Raw genomic sequence first — 20,654 nt, 5'->3', positions numbered from 1 at the left:
TCTTGTAAATTTGTTTAAGTTCTTTGTAGATTCTAGATATTAGCCCTTTGTCAGATGGGTAGGTTGCAAAAATTTTCTCCCACTCTGTAGGTTGCCTGTTCACTCTGATGGCAGTTTCTTTTGCCGTGCAGAAACTCTTTAGTTTAATTAGATCCCATTTGTCTATTTTGGCTTTTGTTGCCATTGCTTTTGGTGTTTTAGTCATGAAGTCCTTGCCCATGCCTATGTCCTGAATAGTATTGCCTAGGTTTTCTTCTAGGGTAATTATGGTATTAGGTCTAACATTTAAGTCTTTAATCCATCTTGAATTAATTTTTCTATAAGGTGTAAGGAAGGGATCCAGTTTCAGCTTTCTACAAATGGCTAGCCAGTTTTCCTAGCACCATTTATTAAATAGGGAATCCTTTCCCCATTTCTTGTTTTTGTCAGGTTTGTCAAAGATCAGATGGTTGTAGATGTGTGGTGTTGTTTCTGAGGCCTCTGTTCTGTTCCATTGGTCTATATCTCTGTTTTGGTACCAGTACCACGTTGTTTTGGTTATTGTAGCCTACAAGTATAGTTTGAAGTCAGGTAGCATGATGCCTCCACCTTTGTTCTTTTTGCTTAGGACTATCTTGGCAATGTGGGCTGTTTTTTGGTTCCATATGAACTTTAAAGTAGTTTTTTCCAGTTTTGTGAAGAAAGTCAATGGTAGCCTGATGGGGATAGCATTGAATCTGTAAACTACCTTGGGCAGTATGGCCATTTTCATGATATTGATTCTTCCTATCCATGAGCATGGAATGGTCTTCCATTTGTTTATGTCCTTTTTTGTTTTGTTGTGCAGTGGTTTGTAGTTCTCCTTGAAGAGGTCCTTCACATCTCTTGTAAGTTGGATTCCTAGGTATTTTATTCTCTTTGTAGCAATTGTGACTGGGAGTTTACTCATGATTTGGCTCTCAGTTTGTCTCCTATTGGTGTATAGGAATGCTTGTGATTTTTGCACATTGATTTTGTATCCTGAGGCTTTGCTGAAGTTGCTTATCAGCTTAAGGAGATTTTTGGGCTGAGACAATGGGGTTTTCTAAATATACCATCATGTCATCTGCAAACAGGGACAATTTGACTTCCTCTTTTCCTACTCGAACACCCTTTATTTCTTTCTCTTGCCTGATTGCCCTGGCCAGAACTTCCAACACTATGTTGGATAGGAGTGGTGAGAGAGGGCATCCCTGTCTTGTGCCGGTTTTCAAAGGGAATGCTTCCAGTTTTTGGTCATTCAGTATGATATTGGCTGTGGGTTTGTCATGAATAGCTCTTATTATTTTGAGATACATTCTATCAATATGTAGTTTATTGAGAGTTTTTAGCATGAAGGGGTGTTGAATTTTGTTGAATGCCTTTTCTGCATCTATTGAGATAATCACGTGGTTTTTGTCATTGGTTCTGTTTATGTGATGGATTACATTTATTGATTTGTGTATGTTGAACCAGCCTTGTATCCCAGGGATGAAGTTGACTTGATCATGGTAGAAAGGCTTTTGGATGTGCTGCTAGATTTGGTTTTCTAGTATTTTATTGAGGATATTTGCACTGATGTTCATCAGGGATATTTGCCTAAAATTCTCTTTTTTTATTGTGCCTCTGCCAGACTCCAGTATCAGGATGATGCTGGCCTCATAAAATGAGTTAGGAGGATTCCCCTTTTTTCTATTGATTGGAATAGTTTCAGAAGGAATGGTACCAGCTCCTTTTTGTACCTCTGGTAGAATCCAGCTGTGAATACATCTGTTCCTGGACTTTTTTTGTTGGGTAGGTTATTAATTATTGCCTCAATTTGAGAGCCTGTTATTGGTCTCTTCAGAGATTCAACTTCTTTATGGTTTAGTCTTGGGAGGGTGTATGTGTCCAGGAATTTATCCATTTTTTCTAGATTTTCTAGTTTATTTGCATAGAGGTGTTTATAGTATTCTCTTATGGTAGTTTATATTTCTGTGGGATTGGTGGTGATGTCTCCTTCATCTTTTTTTATCGCGTCTATTTGATTCTTCTCTCTTTTCTTCTTTATTAGACTTGCTAGAGGTCTATCAATTTTGTTGATCATTTCAAAAAACCAGCTCCTGGATTCATTGATTTTTTGAAGGGTTTTTTGTGTCTCTGTCTCCTTCAGTTCTGCTCTGATCTTAGTTACTTCTTGCCTTCTGCTAGCTTTTGGATTTGTTGGTTCTTGCTTCTCTAGTTATTTTAATTGTGATGTTAGGGTGTTGATTTTAGATTTTTCCTGCTTTCTCTTGTGGGCATTTAGTGCTATAAATTTCCCTCTACACACTGCTTTAAATGTGTCCCAGAGATTCTGGTATGTTGTGTCTTTGTTCTCATTGGTTTCAAAGAACATCTTTATTTCTGTCTTCTTTTCGTTATTTACCCAGTAGTCATTCAGGAGCAGGTTGTTCAGTTTCCATGTAGTTGAGCAGTTTTGAGTAAGTTTCTTAATCCCAAGTTCTAATTTGATTGCAGTGTGGTCTGAGAGACAGTTTGTTGTGATTTCTGTTCTTTTACATTTGCTGAGGGTACTTTACTTCCAATTATGTGGTCAATTTTAGAATAAGTGTGATGTGGTGCTGAGAAGAATGTATATTCTATTGATTTGGGGTGGAGAATTCTGTAAGTGTCTACTAGGTCAGCTTGGTGCAGAGCTGAGTTCAATTTCTGGATATGCTTGTTAACTTTCTGTCTCATTGATCTGTCTAATGACACGGGGTGTTAAAGTATCCCATTATTATTGTGTGAGAGTCGGAGTGTCTTTGTAGGTCTCTGAGGACTTGCTTTATGAATCTGGGTGCTACTGTTTTGGGTGCATATATATTTAGGATAGTTAGCTCTTCTTGTTGAATTAATCCTTTTACCATTAGGTAGTGGCCTTCTTGGTCTCTTTTTATCTTTGTTGGTTTAAAGTCTGTTTTATCAGAGACTTGGATTGCAACCCCTGCTTTTGTTTGCTTTCCATTTGCTTGGTAGATCTTTCTCCATCCCTTTATTTTGAGCCTATGTGTGTCTCTGCACGTGAGATGGGTCTCCTGAATACAGTACACTGATGGGTCTTGACTCTTTATCCAATTTGCCAGTCTGTGTCTTTTAATTAGGGCATTTAGTCCATTTACATTTAAGGTTAATATTGTTATGTGTGAATTTGATCCTGTCATTATGATGTTAGCTTGTTATTTTGCCTGTTAATTGATGCAGTTTCTTCATAGCATTGATGGTTTTTACAATTTGGCATGCTTTTGCAGTGGCTGGTACTGGTTGTTCTTTTCCATGTTTAGTGCTTCCTTCAGGAGCTCTTGTAAGGCCAGCCTGGTGGTGACAAAATCTCTCAGCATTTGCTTGTCTGTAAAGGATTTTATTTCTCCTTCACGTATGAAGCTTAGTTTGGCCGGATATGAAATTCTGGGTTGAAAATTCTCTTCTTTAAGAATGTTGAATATTGGCCCCCACGCTCTTCTGGCTTATGTGGTTTCTGCTGAGAGATCTGCTGTTAGTCTGATGGGCTTCTCTTTGTGGGTAACCTGACCTTTCTCTCTGGTTGCCCTTAACATTTTTTCCTTCATATCAACGTTGGTGAATCTGACAATTATGTGTCCTGGGGTTGCTCTTCTCAAGGAGTGTCTTTGTGGTGTTCTCTGTATTTCCTGAATTTGAATGTTGGCCTGCCTTGCTAGGTTGGGGAAGTTCTCCTGGATAATATCCTGAAGAGTGTTTTGCAACTTGGTTCCATTCTCCCCATCACTTTCAGGTACACCAATCAAACGTAGATTTGGTGTTTTCACATAGTCCCTTATTTCTTGGAGGCTTTGTTCGTTTCTTTTTACTCTTTTCTCTAACCTTGTCTTCTCACTTTATTTCATTAATTTGATCTTCAATCACTGATGTCCCTTCTTCCACTTGATCGAATCGTCTATTGAAGCTTGTGCATGCGTCATGAAGTTCTCATGCCATGGTTTTCAGCTCCATCAGGTCATTTATGGTCTTTTCTACACTGTTTATTCTAGTTAGCCATTCATCTAACCTTTTTCAAGGTTTTTTGCTTCCTTGTGATGGGTTAGACCACACTCCTTTAGTTCAGAGAAGTTTGTTATTACAAACCTTCTGAAGCCTACTTCTGTCAACTCATCAAAGTCATTCTCTATCCGGCTGTGTTCCGTTGCTGGCGAGGACCTGTGATCCTTTGGAGGAGAAGAGGTGCTCTGGTTTTTAGAATTTTCAGCTTTTCTGCTCTGATTTCTCCCCGTCTTTGTGGCTTTATCTACCTTTGGTCTTTGATGTTGGTGACCTACGGATAGGGTTTTGGTGTGGATGTCCCTTTTGTTGATATTGATGCTATTCCTTTCTGTTTTTTAGTTTTCCTTCTAACAGTCAAGTCCCTCAGCTACAGGTCTGTTGGAGTTTTTGCTGGAGGTCCACTCCAGACCCTGTTTGCCTGGATATCACCAGTGGAGGCTGCAGAACAGTAAATATTGCAGAACAGCAAATATTGCTGCTTGATCCTTCCTCTGGAAGCTTCGTCCCAGAGAGGCACCTATCTGTATGAGGTGTCAGTCGACCCCTACTGGGAGGTGTCTCCCAGTTAGGCTTCACAGGGGTTAGGGACCCACTTGAGGAGGGAGTCTGTCCATTCTGAGAGCTCAAACGCCATGCTGGGAGAACCACTGCTCTCTTCAGAGCTGTCAGACAGGGACATTTAAGTCAGCAGAAGTTGTCTGCTGCCTTTTATTCAGCTATACCCTGACCACAGAGGTAGAGTCTCTAGAGGCAGCAGATCTTGCTGAGCTGTGGAGGGCTCCACCCAATTCAAGCTTCCCGGTCACTTTGTTTACCTAGTCAAGCCTCAGCAATGGTGGACGCCCCTCCCCCAGCCAGGCTGCCACCTCACAGTTGGATCTCAGACTGCTGCACTAGCAGTGAGCAAGGCTCCATGGGTGTGGGACCCACTGAGCCAGGCATGGGAGAGAATCTCCTTGTCTGCTGGTTGCTAAGACCTTGGGAAAAGCCCAATATTTGGGCGGAAGTGTCCCATTTTTCCAGGTACAGTCTGTCACAGCTTCCCTTGGCTAGGAAAGGGAAATCTCCTGACCCCTTGTGCTTCCTGGGTGAGGCAATGCCCCACCCTGCTTTGGCTCACCCTCTGTGGGCTGCACCCACTGTCCAACCAGTCTCAGAGAAATGAACCAGGTACCTCAGTTGAAAATGCAGAAATCACCCGTCTTCTGTGTTGAGCACACTGGGAGCTGCAGACCAGAGCTGTTCCTATTCAGCCATCTTGGAACCACCCAGTCAACCTCCTTTTATAAATGGAGAGAGTGCTGGTCTTTGAATTAGAAAACTGTGAATTCATGATTCAGCTTTATCACTTTAACTGGAGCATGACAGTGAACTTTACTGAGCTTCACCTGAAGCTCATCCATAAAATGAGAACATTTTTTCTTACTTCCCTCATCTGGCTCTTTGAGGATCACATCAGATAAAGTATTTTTTAAATTTTAATATACTGTCTTCAGAGAAAACACTAAGGTATTATTGCTACACACAATGACAAATAAAAAGATGAATAAAACACAGCATTACTGTGAGGGAGTTTATAATCTAGATGATTCACAATTATTCTTCTGCTCTAATAGAATTGAGAGATACAACCCATCCCTCCCAGTAACAGTGGTTCTTCTGGGGGTGAGGGTAAGGTGGGGGTGTGGGTGGGTGTGGAAGTGTACTGTAAGAGAGATGAAAATGAAAATGCCACAGCCTTTGTAGAAGGAAGAGAACATGTAGGGATCAGTGGCTTTGTTGAGGAACCTCAAAGGATGGGTAAAATTTGGAAAGGGGAAAGAACAGTCCCTTTGTGCCCAGCTGTATGTGGAGTATATAGAATAGTACTTACCTCATGGGACTACTGTGAGATTACATGAAGTAATCCATGTGAAGTACGGAGCACAGGGTCTGGCATAGAATATGAGTATTCACATATGTTACACCTGTATGATTCCTAGTTAAACCCGTAGTTCTGTAGGCAGAAAAATGGTGCCCCAGAGATGTTCGTATCTTAATTCCTGAAACATGTGAATATATTAAGTTACATGAAAAACAGGAATTAAGGTTTCAGATGGAATTGAGGTTGCTAATGAGCTGACCTTATAATAGATTATTGTAGATTATCCGATAGGCCCAATCCAATCGCAAGGGTCTCTAAAAATGCAAGAAGGAGGCAGAAGAGGAGAGTCAGAGGGAGATGTGACTACTAAAGGATGGTCAGAGAGATTTAACATTGCTAGCTTTCAAGATGGAGGAAGGGAACCATGAGCCATGGAATGTGGGTGGCCTCTAGAAACTGGAACAGGTGAATAAACGGATTCACCTCTTCAATCTCCAGAAAAGAACAGAGCCCTGCTGACATCTTCGTTTTAGCCCAGTAAGATCTATATTAAGACTGGGCATAGTGGCTCATGCCTGTAATCCCAACCCCTTGGGAGGCCAAGGTGGGAGAATGGCTTGAGCCCAGGAATTTGAGATCAAGCTGGGCTATATAATGAGCCCTCATCTCTACAAAAATTTTAAAAATTAGCTGAGTGTGGTGCATGCCTGTAGTCCCAGCCACTCGGGAGGCTTAGGTGGGAGGATCACCTAAGCCTGGGGAGACAGGGATGTAGTGATCCAAGATGGTGCCACTGCCCTCCAACCTGGGAGACAAAGTAAGACCTTGTCTCAAAAAAATATTGAACTTCTGACCTCCAGAATGATGGCAAAATGATACATTTGTGTTGTTTTAAGCCACCAAGTTTGTGGTCATTTGTTACAACAGTGATAGGTAACTAATATACTAGTCTATATGCATCATGAAACAAATTCCTGATACAATTTGCTCACATTTTATTCCCAGAATTCCAGCTATAGCAGATTCTCAATAAATTATTTGAATGATCGAATGAATAGGCATTCTAGGAACATGTTGTGATAAAGTTTGATGGGAAGTTTTGCTCTGGTCTAGGCATAAATGGGTCCTAAAGGTTGGATAGTGTCATAATTTGAAGGCTTTTGAATAGCAGGTTACAGAGTTTGTTCTCCATTTGGTAGACAGTGTAGATCCACTCAGGATTTCTGAGCACTAAAGGGACATGATTGTGTTTTAGGGGTTTAATATGGGTGGTATTGAGTAAAAAACTGTTTATGATTCTGGAATTTTATATGCCTACTTATGCATCCTACTTATGTGTCTAAAAGCATCATATTGTTTTTAAAGTAATAATATGAATTTGCTGATTCTTGTTTAATTATAGTACTTAGACATTTTTTCCATGTTTCTGATTTAATATGTTAATATTCTTCCAATCTGATACTAATAGTGTCAAACCGGCTAATTATTTTTACATGTAATTAGAGTTGAGCTCCAAAATTATTAAGCAAGAGGAGAGTATAAGTGTGGTCCACAATTGAGATCGAACAGTCTCAGAGCTTATAAAAAATTATGAGATGACTTTATTTTATTTTTAATAGGTTTATCAGGTTTAGTAGGTTAGGGGAAAACTTATAGACATAGCATATTTGGATTTCAACAAAAATGTGACAGTGTTTCTTATAATACCTTCCTGGATAATAAATTGTGAGTTAGGTGATAATAACAAAAGTCTTGAGGCTAATGGGCCAACCATACACAAAATTTGCTTACAGATGGATGTGTATCAGTATGATCAAGTCTCCAGTAGAATGACACAGGTCTTTGCCATTGAGTTTGTTCCAGCTGGTAGTGCCATTGGTGACTTGGTTTAAGGTGGAAGGATGCTTGTCTAATTTACTAAAAGGATTAATAAAAATCAGATATTATAGAATTTACATCCAAGAGTGCCACAACAGGTAGGAATGTTGTACTGAAATCAAAATGAAATTTAACAGGGATAAATGTAAAGTCATCTAAGTCAAGGGTCGCCAGCCCATGGGCCATGGACTGGTACCAGTCATACGACTTGTTAGGAACTAGTCTGCATAGTAGGAGGTGAGCAGCGGGTGAGCAAGCATTACTCTCTGAGTTTTGCCTCCTGTCAGATCAGCAGTGGCATTAGATTCTCATAGGAGCATGATCCCTATTGTGAACGGCACACACAAAGGGATCTGGGTTGCATACTCCTAATGAGAATCTAACTAATGTCTGATAATCTGAGGTGTCCGTGGAAAAAATGTCTTCCACAAAACTGGTCCCTGGTGCCAAAAAGTTTGGAGACTCTGTTCCAAGTATAGTATAGTTCAGGGCACACTTAATTTTGCAGTAATTCATAAGGGAAAAAAATGGTTTCTAGTTGACTTTAAATTTAATATGATTTAAACATATAAAGAAATTGCTTACATTGCAGTTTTGACATAATCTAAAATTTACTTTTGGAGATTGGTTCTATGAAGTTCTAGGAGACAGGGCAATGAATAAAAGAAAACGGAACTAGGTTTTGGACTAAACATGAAAAAAAAACTTTGTTCACTTTGTTCCCTTTGTTCCTTAGGATTTTGGTTAATATAAGGCCTAGTTAATTTCAGGTCTGGCCAATTTCTTGGTCCATTTCCAATTTGGGCAATTTCTGATCAATCATTAATGAATAAGCACTGATGCAAAATATTATGTTATAGCCTAATCCTCTTGGTTTGTTTTCTGTTTATTCTGTTTTGCATTTCTCTATTTTTTTCTTTCTGTGCATTAAACTGTTTTTGGAATTCTATTTTGACTTATCTGTAATGTTTTTGAACATATCTTTCTATAGCTTTTTCAGTGGTTGCTCTAGGTGTTACACTATACAGTTGACTCTTGAACAACACAGATTGGAACTGTGCAAGTCCACTTCTATGTGGATTTTTTAAATGAAAGTTACAAGTGTGTCTGCCTTTCCTATTTTCCTTACTACCCTCTCCACCTGTTTTCACCTCTGCCACCTTGAGACAGCAAGACCAGTCCCTCTTCTTCTTCTTCCTCCTCAGCCTACTCAATGTGAAGATGAAGAGGAAGAAGATCTTCATGATGACCCACTTCCACTTAATGAATAGTGATGTGATTAATAGTGATTAATGAATATGATGACTCTCTTCCACATGATTTTCCTAATAATATTTTCTTTTCTTTAGTTTGCTTTAACAGTATTGTTATATTATTATTATATTATTGTTATATTTTAACAGTACAGTATTGTTTTATATTAACAGTACAGTACATAATATTTATGCAAAATATTGTTAATCAACTCTTTATGTTATTGGTAAGGTTTCTAGTCAACAGGCTGTTGGTAGTTACATTTTTAGGGAATCAAAAGATAAACTTGGATTTTCAACTGCATAGGGAGTCAGTACTTCTAATCCCCATGTTGTTCAAGGGTTAACTGTATATACCTAACTTATCATAGACCACTGGTGTCGTTTTTGCCAATTCTAATGAAATATAGAAACCTTATCTTTCTTTATGTCCCTTTATCCTGACTCAACGTATTTGTTTAAAATATTTTCTCTACATACATACAGAGCCACATCAGTGTTACTAATTTTTACTTCAACTATTGGATTAGTCTGCTTGAGCTGCCATAATAAAATATCACAGACTGTGTGGCTTAAACAATAGAAATTTATTTTCTCATAGTTCCAGACACAAGGAAATCTAAGATCAAGGTGCCAACCAATTTGGTTCCCTGTGAAGGCTCTCTTCTTGACTTGCAGATCGCTGCCTTCTTGCTGTATCCTCATATAGTGGAGAAGGAGAGACCTCTGGCATCTTTCTCTTCTTATAAGAGCACTAGCCCTTCTGGATTAGGGTCCTACTCTTTTGACCTTTATTTAACCTTTATCACCTCCTCATAGGCCCTACCTCCAAATACAGTCACACTGGGGATTAGGGCTTCAAGATATAAATTTTGGGAGGACACAAATATTCAGTCCATAACAACCATCAAACATAATTTTGAAAACTAGAGGAGAAGGAAAGTCTCTTCTGTTTACCCACGTTTTTGCTTACCATGTTCTTTCTTCCATTCTAATATTCCAAGAATCCTTCTTTTATTGTTTCCTTTCTATTTAGAGAACTTCTGTTAGCCATTCTTTAGGGTAGGTCCACTGGCAACAAATACTCTGTTTTCCTTCATGTGAGAATGTCTTGATCTCCTTTTCATTGTTAAAGGATATTTTCACTCGGTATAGGAATTTGAGTTGATAGTTCTTTTCTTTCAGCATGTGAAAAGTTGAGCCACTTCCTTCTGGCCTCCATGGTTTCTGATGAGAAATCTGCTGTCGTTTGAATTGCTTTTCTCTCGTAATTAAAGTGTTGTTTTTATCTAGCTGTTTTCAGTATTTTGTCGTGGATCTTAATCTCCTTGGATTAAGTACAAACTTAATAACTTAATCCAATCTCTATTTTTCAGAAGTTTGACTTTGATGTTTCTTTTTCTTTCTTTCTTTTTTTTTTTTTTTTGAGACAGAGTCTTGCTCTGTCACCCAGCCTGGAGTGCAGTGGCACCATCTTGGCTCACTGCAAGCTCCACCTCCCAGGTCACACCATTCTCCTGCCTCAGCCTCCCGAGTAGCTAGGACTACAGGTGCCCACCACCACGCCTGGCTAATTTTTTATATTTTTAGTAGAGATGGGGTTTCACCATGTTAGGCAGGATGGTCTCGATCTCCTGACCTCGTGATCCACCCACCTTGGCCTCCCAAAGTGCTGGGATTACAGGCATGAGCCACCACACCCAGCTGACTTTGATGTGTCTTGATGTGGATTTCTTTGGGTTAATCTTATTTGGGTTTGTTTTTGAATCTGTGGATTTATGTCTTTTGCAAATTTGGAACATTTCAGCCATTCTTTCTTTAAGTACTTTTTCCAGCCTCATATTTTTTCTCCTCTCTTTCCAGATCTCTAATGATACAAATATTAGATATTATAGTCCCAGAGGCCCCTAAGGGCTTTAAAAAGAATCAGCCTATTTGTTCTCTGTTCAGGTTGGATAATATATATTATTCTGTCTTCAAGTTCACCAATTATTTCCTCTGTCCTCTATTCTAATGTTGAGCCCATCCACTGAACTTTTTATTTTGGTGGTTGTATTTTTTTTTCAGTTCTAAAATTTTCATCTAGTTCTTTTTTATATCTCTTGATTCTTTGCTGAGATTTTCTATTTCTTTGAAGTAGCTTTATATTTTTCATTTGTTTTAAGAGTCTTCATAATTGCTTATTGAAATATTTTTGATGGTTGCTTAAAATATTTGTTATATAATTCTAATATCTTTCTAATCTCAATGTTGGCATCTATTGATAATCTTTCTTCATTCAGTTTGAGAGCTTTCTGGTAAGTAATTTCTTATTGAAACCTGAATGTTTTGGGTATTACATTATACAACTCTGGATCTTATTTAAATCTGTTTCAGCTGGTTTTCTGACCCTGTGCTAATGGGGGTGGAGTGGGCACTGCCTCAGTACTGCCAGGTCAGAGTCCAGATTTCTCCTGTTTCCACTCACACCTGAAATGGGGAAAGGAGCTCCTCATTACTGCTGAATGGGGTAGGAATTCTGGCTTCTCACTAGGGCTGGGGAGGTGGGTAGGATTGTCTTGTTATATTCCCCACATGGTCTCCACTGACACCGTGGGTAAGGATTGCCTGTTTACTGCCTAGCAAGGATTAAAGTCCTGATTTCTTATCCAGCCTCCTCTCATACACCCTAGCAGAGGTGGTGGGGGTGCCTTTTTATAGCCGGGCAAGGGTAGAAGTCATAGTTTTTTTATGGTGTTTTGCAGCAGTAGGAAAATTATTTTCTAAAAGCTTTCCATTTTGTTAGGCTGCCCCTCCTTTCCTGGTCCTATAGCTAGAGAGAAGAAGATTTTGCTGGGGCTTTTTATGTTTGCATCTGTTGGCATTTTGGGGTTGCTGGCTTGTCTAGCACCCAGTCTCAGATGTGCTAGAAAAAGAGAAAAGAAGAAGAAAGGAGACCCAGGGAACTCACTGCCATGCCCTTCTTTGGGTTCTCTGAGGTCTCCAGCCTGTCTGCCTTCTCTTCTCCATTTTTCAGAGTCTTCTTATGTATACTTTATATATAACATCCAAGGTGTTTAGTTGCAATTAACAGGAAAAATAGGGAAAGTACACGTATTCCTATAAGCAAAAGAAAGTCTTATCCTCTCAGTTTATATGGTCTTTATGTTTTTCACATTAAGCAGTTTTAGAGCATATCAGGGTTTGAGATACTTTTGTATAAAAATCTAAATTACTTTTAGAATAGGTCTAATGACAAGGCTGAGTTTTTTCTTGCTGAATCATGCTATATTTAATGTCATTTGAGCCAGCAATTAATGCTACCTCCTTGGATTAAGAACAAAATGTAGAAAGATAGAAACAATTCTGAACTAGAGTTAGAGATCTAGGTTCTAGTTCAGAATCTTCCACTCTACAGCTCTGTGACCTTGGGCAGATCTCTTGGCATCTCAGAATTCTCATCTGAATTAACAATGTTGTTTACATCAGGTATAACTCCCAATGCAATCCCTCCCGACGAGTTGATGGGTGCTGACGAGTTGATGGGTGCAGCACAGCAACATGGCACAAGTATACATATGTAACAAACCTGCACATTATGCACATGTACCCTAGAACTTAAAGTATACTACTACTACTACTACTAATAATAATAAATGAATTAACAATGTTGGACTTATTAGCTGATCTCTAAGTTTCTTCTAGCTGTAAAGTTTTTATTTTCCTCTCATCAGTGCTACTACTTTAAAAAAATATATGTAGACATTCTGTAATGCAGGATTTAAAATATGTTGATTAAACTAAGTAAATTCCTCAAAAATAAATAAGACAAATAGGAATCGTTTTTTATTGAATGCTGTGTTCCAGGCACTACAGTAAGTGTTTTATGAATATTCTCTCATCCAATTCTCAAAACTTTGAAGTTAGAAGTTAACTCATTTTATAGATGAGAATGGTGAGGCTCAGAAAGGTGAAAAATGTGTCTAAGAATTTTTTTTGTAAAGGTATAATTGACCCCAAGTTTATTTGATTCCAGAGCTGATGTTTGCAACCACTTATAAAGACTTTTCAAAAAGTTTTTGGCCACTTTTCAAGAGGCAGATTATTTTATAGAAATTGGATTCTAAAGCAATGCTTCTGGGTAGCTAAAATATACATTTTATTTAATTTTTCCCATCACTTTATTCCGCTTGGATTTATTTTTTAACTACATAAATTATGAATACAGAAAATAAATACATACAGCTTTTTTGTTTATTATTATTCATCACTTATTTAGCAGACATAGGGGGCATTATTATCCTTGAGAGGTAAAGGAATAAATTGAGGATTGTAAAATATCATTACTCAAGAGCAAAAATTTAATTTGCCAACTTTCCATAAACTTCATAGTATTGCAAGAACTAGAAGAGATACACTAGAAGTCTCAGGAACTAAGAGATACACTATTTCTATGTATAAATTTTGCTCATTTATGGAGAACGGATAAGGAACCATTTGCAAGACTAATAGTTAATCAAAAGGTGGAGGTCAAGAAAAAATTAAAACTAAAAGAAGAAAGAGAATAGAGCAAATAACGTCAAATTTAAATGTATATAATAACATAAGCACTTTATCACGATATTAGTTCCTAAAAGAATTTCATAAAAAATATTGTTTGGTTTTAAGTAAATTAAATGAGCATGCATTATAAAATGAACTCTTGAATACTTGGCAAGTTGAGATCTTATGATTTCTTGGAAACAAAACTGTGTTTAAAAAAGGTTTATCTTCTTAATTGAAATAAGTTCTATACATTTATGTAAATGCCTGGAATATATTTATGTGGCAAAGACCCTGAAGAGTTTATAAAATGATGATTATCAAGGAAGGGAGGGGATTCCAATATGAAAAGCCAGGTCTACTTTAATCCTTGTTTTATCCTTGCTTTTCATTATGAAGCCCCCCTAACTTTTCCATGGCTCACTCTAGATTTTCTATGTTAATCTGCAGGGGTATTCCAATGGAAATAATTCAGATTTCACTTTACTATGTATTCTCAGAATTACGGAAAGAGCAAATTTGTGATGTAAAGAGTTGTTGCTATATCATTCCTTTATAAGGATGTAGGAAGCTGGTAATTGGCTCTGTAATCTTGTTCTGAGATCAGTGTGCTTTTCTAGGAAAATGATTTTCTCTTCAGAAAGTTGCCATGATTTTGCTAGAGAGCTGGTTCCTGGTTAGATGTTTTATTTTTGCCATAAGCCCATTGTGTGGAATTTTATTTTTGCCATAAACTCATTGTGTGATGAGAGCTTCTAAGAATTTGAAATCTCTGGTGTAGAGCTTTCAAATTATTTATTTTAGGTTTTATTGAAACGGAACAAACAAAATATTATTCATAAATCTATTATAAGACAGAGAAAAACTGCTCAATTCTGGGTGGGGTGGAAGTAGGAATAGGCATACAGCTCTGTCCTTGGTCATTCTACTCATGCATAAAGCATGTTCTATTGAATTCCTTAGAGTCTGGACAACACAGTTTGAAAAACCTTCAGTGAAATACAAAGATCACTAGATTAGAAATCGAAAGATTTAGAATCCCAGTTCTGCTATCAGCAAGCTTTATTACTGAACCTCTATGGGTACAGATTTCCTCATTTGTTAAATAAGGAGAATGAACTAGGTCTCTTTCAGCTCAAATATTTGAGGAAACCATTAGCAACTATATGTAAATCACAAAACTCCTATGCTTTATTTGTTCACTACTGCAAAATAAGATGTTTCCTGGGTAAAATTCACATGCCCACCTCAAAGTTCTAAGTGTCAAGAGATTTTTTTTTTTAACCTTAAGAAATTTAAAGGAGTTCTGTGTGTGAAAATTGCAATATAAAATATCTAATTGTCCTGTTCTAAGCAATTTCAGTATTTCTGACTCTATTTGGGATAATCAGTGGTATTTCATTGATTCATTCAGCAAACACATTGAGTGCCCACTACCTGACAGGAATTGAGTTAGGTATAGAGGACAGAAAAGATGACTAAAGAATGTCCAGTACTCCCCTCCCGATACAAAAAGTAATGTGTTTTTAACAATTTGTGTTTTTCAACGAAACTTTATCTATTGTCTGCGATGATGCATCCTTTCTAAATGATAGGGATGGCGCTGACATTTTAAAACTAAATGAAAAACGAATTGGCATTCATAAAGAACTGCGTATTTAAAACAGTATTTTCTTTACACAGAATGGCTTTATTGTAATAGATCTTTGATCAACTTGAGCAAAGAGTATTTAGTTTTATAGGGTATGAGATGCTTTGCTTTCTGGATAAGCAGGGTCTCTCTTAAATATGAAGATGTCTCCAGTGTTTCCAGAGGGAAACTCCAATCTCTCAGCTGCCAGCCATGCTGACATTACCTGAATGATTCTGGATTACTACTGGCTTCTTGAGATGGGCTGGGGTCAAGACAGGGAAGAGTTTTGAATGAAGATGCCAGAAGAGGCCTTTGAGAGGGTGGATGGGAATTGTGAAAGGCCCATTTCCCCTAGACTTAAACCCAAATTCCCTAGCTGTGATACCAGGAACATCCTTTGGGGAAATCTCCCTTTGTTATTCACACTGGTAGAGCTCCCAGCTCAATCCACAACTGCACACCCCCTCACTCTAAGAGTCACTCTTCCCATGGTGGAGCCAACATCCACCCTCTTACTCTAGACGTGGCAGCCCTCCTAGATCCAACCCAACCGTTGACTTACGTTCAAAGGCCATCACCCACCCCAGCACCATCTTCCAGGAACTGGCCTCTCCCCCATCAGTCCCCGCCCCTCTTCTGAGAGCACCCAATGGGTGGAGTCGGGGCTGCGGTGGGAGGGGCCTGAGGCGGGCACATTTAAAGAAAGGCAGCCGGCGAAAAGAGGCAAGAGAGGAGAAGAAAGAGAAACCAGGGGGGCGAGGCGCCGTCCAATGACAAAGCCCAGGGGTGGGCGCCGGCCGCCATCTTGTACCGGGCGGCAGGATATTCGCCCGCGTCCTCCGCCCTCGGAGGGGGAGGGGCGGCGGCGGAGGCGAGAAAAGTAGCGAGAGACGCCAGCAGCGGCCGCCGCCGCGGAGCCGACGCGGACTGGGACGGCGGCGGCAGTAGTGGGACCCGGCGAGCGCGAGCGGCCCCGAGCGGCCTTCGATGCGGCGCAGCATGAAGAGGCGGCGGCGCCGGCCCCCGGTCGCCCCGGCCGCGGCTGCCCGGGGCGGCGACTTCAGGGCAGAAGACGGGGCCGGGTTGGAGGCGCGGGAGGAAAAGGTGGTGTACTCGCGGTCGCAACTGTCGCTGGCTGACAGCACCAAGGCGCTGGGCGACGCCTTCAAGCTCTTCATGCCCCGCAGCACGGAGTTCATGAGCTCGGACGCGGAGCTCTGGAGCTTCCTCTGCAGCCTCAAGCACCAGTTCTCCCCGCACATCCTGCGCAGCAAGGACGTCTACGGCTACTCCTCCTGCCGGGCCCTGGTGCCCGATCCCCCGGGTCCCCCCACAGCCCGCGGCCAGGCGCGCCGGCCGGCTCCGCGCGCCGCGGCCAGGAGGAGGCGCCGCGGAGCCCGGGCGGCAGCTGCCCGCAGGAGGAAGCCCCGGTCACCACCCCCGCCGCCGCCGCCCCCCGAGGAGAGCTGTCCGGCCAAGCCCGTGGTCCCCGGGCCCTGCTTCGGGGGCCGCACCCTGGAGGAGATCTGGAGGGCGGCCACCCCGACGCTGACCACCTTCCCCACCATCCGCGTCGGCAGCGACGTGTGGGGCGAGCGCAGCCTGGCGGCGGCGCGGCGTAGGGCACGCCAGGTCTTGCGAGTGAACCTGGAACCCATGGTGAGGCTCCGCCGCTTCCCGGTGCCCCGGGCGTGAGGCGCGGCCTCCAGGGCGCCTCCTGCCGGCCCCGACCGTGGGACAGAGCTTCCGCCCGGAGGAATGAACAAGTGTCAGTCGAGTGTTTACAGATCCGGCCAGGACCCCGGCCCCCAGTGCACTTTACGCGCGAAGAAGTCACCGGATGGTTGTCCCTGTCCCGGGTCGCGGCGCCGTCGTCTTGGACGCCGGGGCAGGTGTGCCCTCTGCTGCCTCCCGCACCCGGCCTGCGGAGGGAGGGGACAGCTGGATCCGCAGGGGAGGTCCCTTTCTTCCTGACCCCAGATTGAGACGTCTCCAGGACCTTAGGGGCAGATCCGTTTTCTCCCTGTTGGACTCTACCTCACTGGTCTGGAAGTCCTCCGAAGACATTATTTTTCCAAAGGAATTTGGTTTCGTGCTTGTGTAATAAAGCCAGAATTTACTTTGCTCTTTATCTCCCCCTTTTTCTGTTTCACTGCCACCCCTCTTTCCGGACAGAAGTTCGAACATGTGGTGTTGCACTAGTTTGTGCTCAGGGTATTCTGAAGCCCACTCGTTTCCTAATTTTTACTGGATTCCAAAGCTTTGATCGAGGATATTTTTTAAGAGGTTCAAGCTTGTGACTGTTAGTAGTGCGAGGATTTGTATGGGCTCAGTGATTACAAACAAAGACATGCAAAATACGACTGTTTAAACATTTTCAAGGTGTTTTTAAAGGTTTTATATTGAAACTTAATGTTTATATTTACTGAGCTCCTAAAAATGGTAGAATACACATGAAAACTTTTGTTTAGGAAAAGTTAACTTGTTAAATTCTTTTGAATTGAATAAAAAAATGCATTGAAACCATATGGCGTGTGATTAAAAAAATGAATAAATTGTGAAGAACTGGTTTTGGTTACAGGAGTCACTGGAATCCGACTAGAGATGATTTGGCCCCCTGTCCTGGTCTAACATACAAATCCAGGAATATTATGCATTAAAGTATTTTAAAATACATTATCCTTGTAAAATACAAGGATTTTACAATACTTGTATTTTACAAGGATAATGTATTTTAAAATACGAGTTGCATAGGAGAGATGCATGTGTGTAAACATTATGACTAAAATGATAAACAGAATACCCATTAGAATTCTTAGAGCTATTAATGATCAAGAGGGGTGGAGGCATTTCTTGGTATCAAATAACTGGTTGAGGTTACTTTGGACGAAATCTATTTCCTTTTTGTTTTTGTTGTTGGATAACAAGAAATGTCTAGATTAATACTCATCAGTCTTACAAACATAATGAAAATTAGTTGACTTTTAGTTGACTTTTTTGTCCCAACTTTTTTTTAACCTTCTTGCCACTCATTATATGTTTGCAGTTCTAGGTCTTTGACAGCTGAAGACCGCAGGAATCAAACAGGCGAGCCACACAGAATACTGACCCTTCTTTATGCTTTTATAGTGTTTATACCATATGGCCCAGTGTGAAATTCTTGATTATCCAAGTGCCTTTGGTCATTTGTGGCAGGAAAACTTAATAGTTTTTTAGCCAGCAGTGCCACAGCCAGCTTTTACTGCAATACCTAAAGGGTCAAGGAGTGTTTTTGTACCACTATTATTTCAAATTTAAGTATTCTGCCATGAAACGATCCATACTGGGCTGGAACTTGACATGTGAAATGTTTAATACTAAAACTTATCTCTGCTTGGCAGCTTCTTAGGAAAATAATGAGAGTTGCAATTTTGACTCTTGTGTTCCTAGAATTCAAATGGCATAGCTTTCTGAAATGAGTATTTCAAGTTTAGTAGTCCATATAGGAGTGTTGTGACTTTAATTTCAGTGTTCTTGTTTTCTTAAAAAATTATATATATATATACACACACATATATAACTTGATGCCAGTTTTCTAGTAAGCCTCAGTCTTTTATTCACTACTCAATGATAATGCATTGTACAAACACTGTCACATGAGTAAATAAAAATGAATAATTCCTTAGAAGATGGAGAGTGTTAAATTATATTTGTGATAGGAAGCTTAGACTATTCTTTTGGTTATTAGCTTCCATTGCCAATTGTATTTCAGATGCATAGGGTTTTCTTCCTAAAAATACATTGTTAACTTTTATAGCTAACTAGCACCTGGGAAAAATGTATTTGTACAACTTCACTATTGTATATAGTTTTATAATAATTAAAAATAAACCCAATGGCCATATTAGAATGCAATTTCAACATATAGCTTATCTAGATAGTTTTCCAGAGGATTTTGAAATGTGGCTTAACTGGGAGGATAACTGCTCAGCACACAAGTGAAACATAACCAATGACACCATTCATTTATTTTAACGGAGATTCTTGACATTTTTCTCTCCTATGCCTTGTTACTTTAGCATACTTGAACTCACATAAATGCTTCTTTGGATTACTTGGGCTATCTGATTCCATTTTGGATCTGATTATCCATCTTGAATTCAATAATGGTATTCATTTGGGCTATTAAAAAATTATGCCATTTCTAGTCTGTGAAATAAGATGTAAAAAATCTTTATTTTTGCCCTTTCCTTTGGTTAAAACCTATGTTACAACTTTTAAAATGTGAAGCAACATCTAATGTAGTTGACTGGTATACTAATAGGAAAGTGAAAGTATTTCATGGGTACTTTGTCGCAGAATGTGAAAAGAAACTTGGCATAGTGGCCTTTATGATGAGGCATCCACTTACTGTCCTCTAAAGTGAAGTCTGTAGCTTAGCTTGTGTATAGTTTTTGAAAGAAATCTCATGATCTTCGTTCATTCTCTTGCCTTCTCTTTTATCTTATATGGCACAAGTAGAGGGGGAAGCCAGGAGGAAATTCATCACCTTGCTATGCTTTTATTTGATTTTTAATTCCCGAGTGCCTAAATGTGGTGACTGGCACCTCACATAACTTTTTGAGATTCCTGATGTCATTTTTATCCTTCCTGTCAACCAGCAATGTATTTTTATGTTACTAAAACCAGTAATGTCGTAATTGTTGAGGGCAAGCTTCATTGTTGATAGTGCAAAGTGTCGTTGTTGTGATGTGTATTTATTTTATTCAAGTTTGAATATTGACAAGTGTAACTTAAGCTGGTGACTGACACCTATTGATCTGCTGTGTGCAAATGATAGTACTATTTTTTAGAAAACTCTTCAGTAAATTTTAAAAATATTTGAATACAAAATATCTGAGCAATTTTGAACTCAAAAGTTTTTCATTGTTTTAAGGATTGCGACAGGACTCTAATGGTTTTTAATGGACGCATATGCCTAATATTTACTTTATTGGTGTGTTTAAAATATTTTTTGATAGACTATTATGTCTTAAGTGCTTTAGAAAACAATTGTTTGTAATGGACTCAAAGTGTTTCCCTGGACAGTTTGATGTACTTATGGTTGAGATTTATAATCTGCTTGTACTTTGCTTTTTAACTTATTAATTGTAAATAAATTTTAGAGAATACATAGTGTCTAGTTTTTCTAATGATTTGAACATTTTTGAAATAGTATTTTGTATTTGCATGTGACTCAGAAAACATCTTAATTTACATTTTGATAAATTTTGACTTTTTTGTGAACTTCAAACTCCCAGAAATCTTGAGATTTGTTTTTTGTGCTATCTCAGGACTCTGTGTTCCATCAATTCTTTAATTATCTAGCTAATTTCTAGGATGGTGCTACAAGCCCAAGTTATTAACCAGTTTGCCAGCAATAAAATATCATACAAAAAAATGCATAAAAATTCAGAATTCTCTAAATTCTGACCAGAGGTCCCCCTGT

General features: G+C 39.6%; 1 protein-coding gene across 1 annotated transcript; it reads left to right on the top strand.

Moving 5' to 3' along the window:
- Window positions 1-13,008: 13,008 nt before the first annotated feature.
- CCDC71L (coiled-coil domain containing 71 like) lies at window positions 13,009-20,339 on the top strand. Its single transcript, XM_077997167.1, has 2 exons — window positions 13,009-17,862; window positions 17,931-20,339. The coding sequence occupies exon 1, from the start codon at window positions 16,175-16,177 to the stop codon at window positions 16,880-16,882; it is 708 nt and encodes a 235-aa protein (XP_077853293.1). The 5' UTR covers window positions 13,009-16,174; the 3' UTR covers window positions 16,883-17,862; window positions 17,931-20,339.
- The last annotated feature ends 315 nt before the right edge of the window (window positions 20,340-20,654 follow it).

Source organism: Macaca mulatta, chromosome 3 (assembly GCF_049350105.2).
Source record: "Macaca mulatta isolate MMU2019108-1 chromosome 3, T2T-MMU8v2.0, whole genome shotgun sequence".
Lineage (NCBI taxonomy): Eukaryota > Metazoa > Chordata > Mammalia > Primates > Cercopithecidae > Macaca > Macaca mulatta.
The sequence above is the reverse complement of the archived record's forward strand: the minus strand, read 5'-3'. Positions and strand labels throughout refer to the sequence as shown.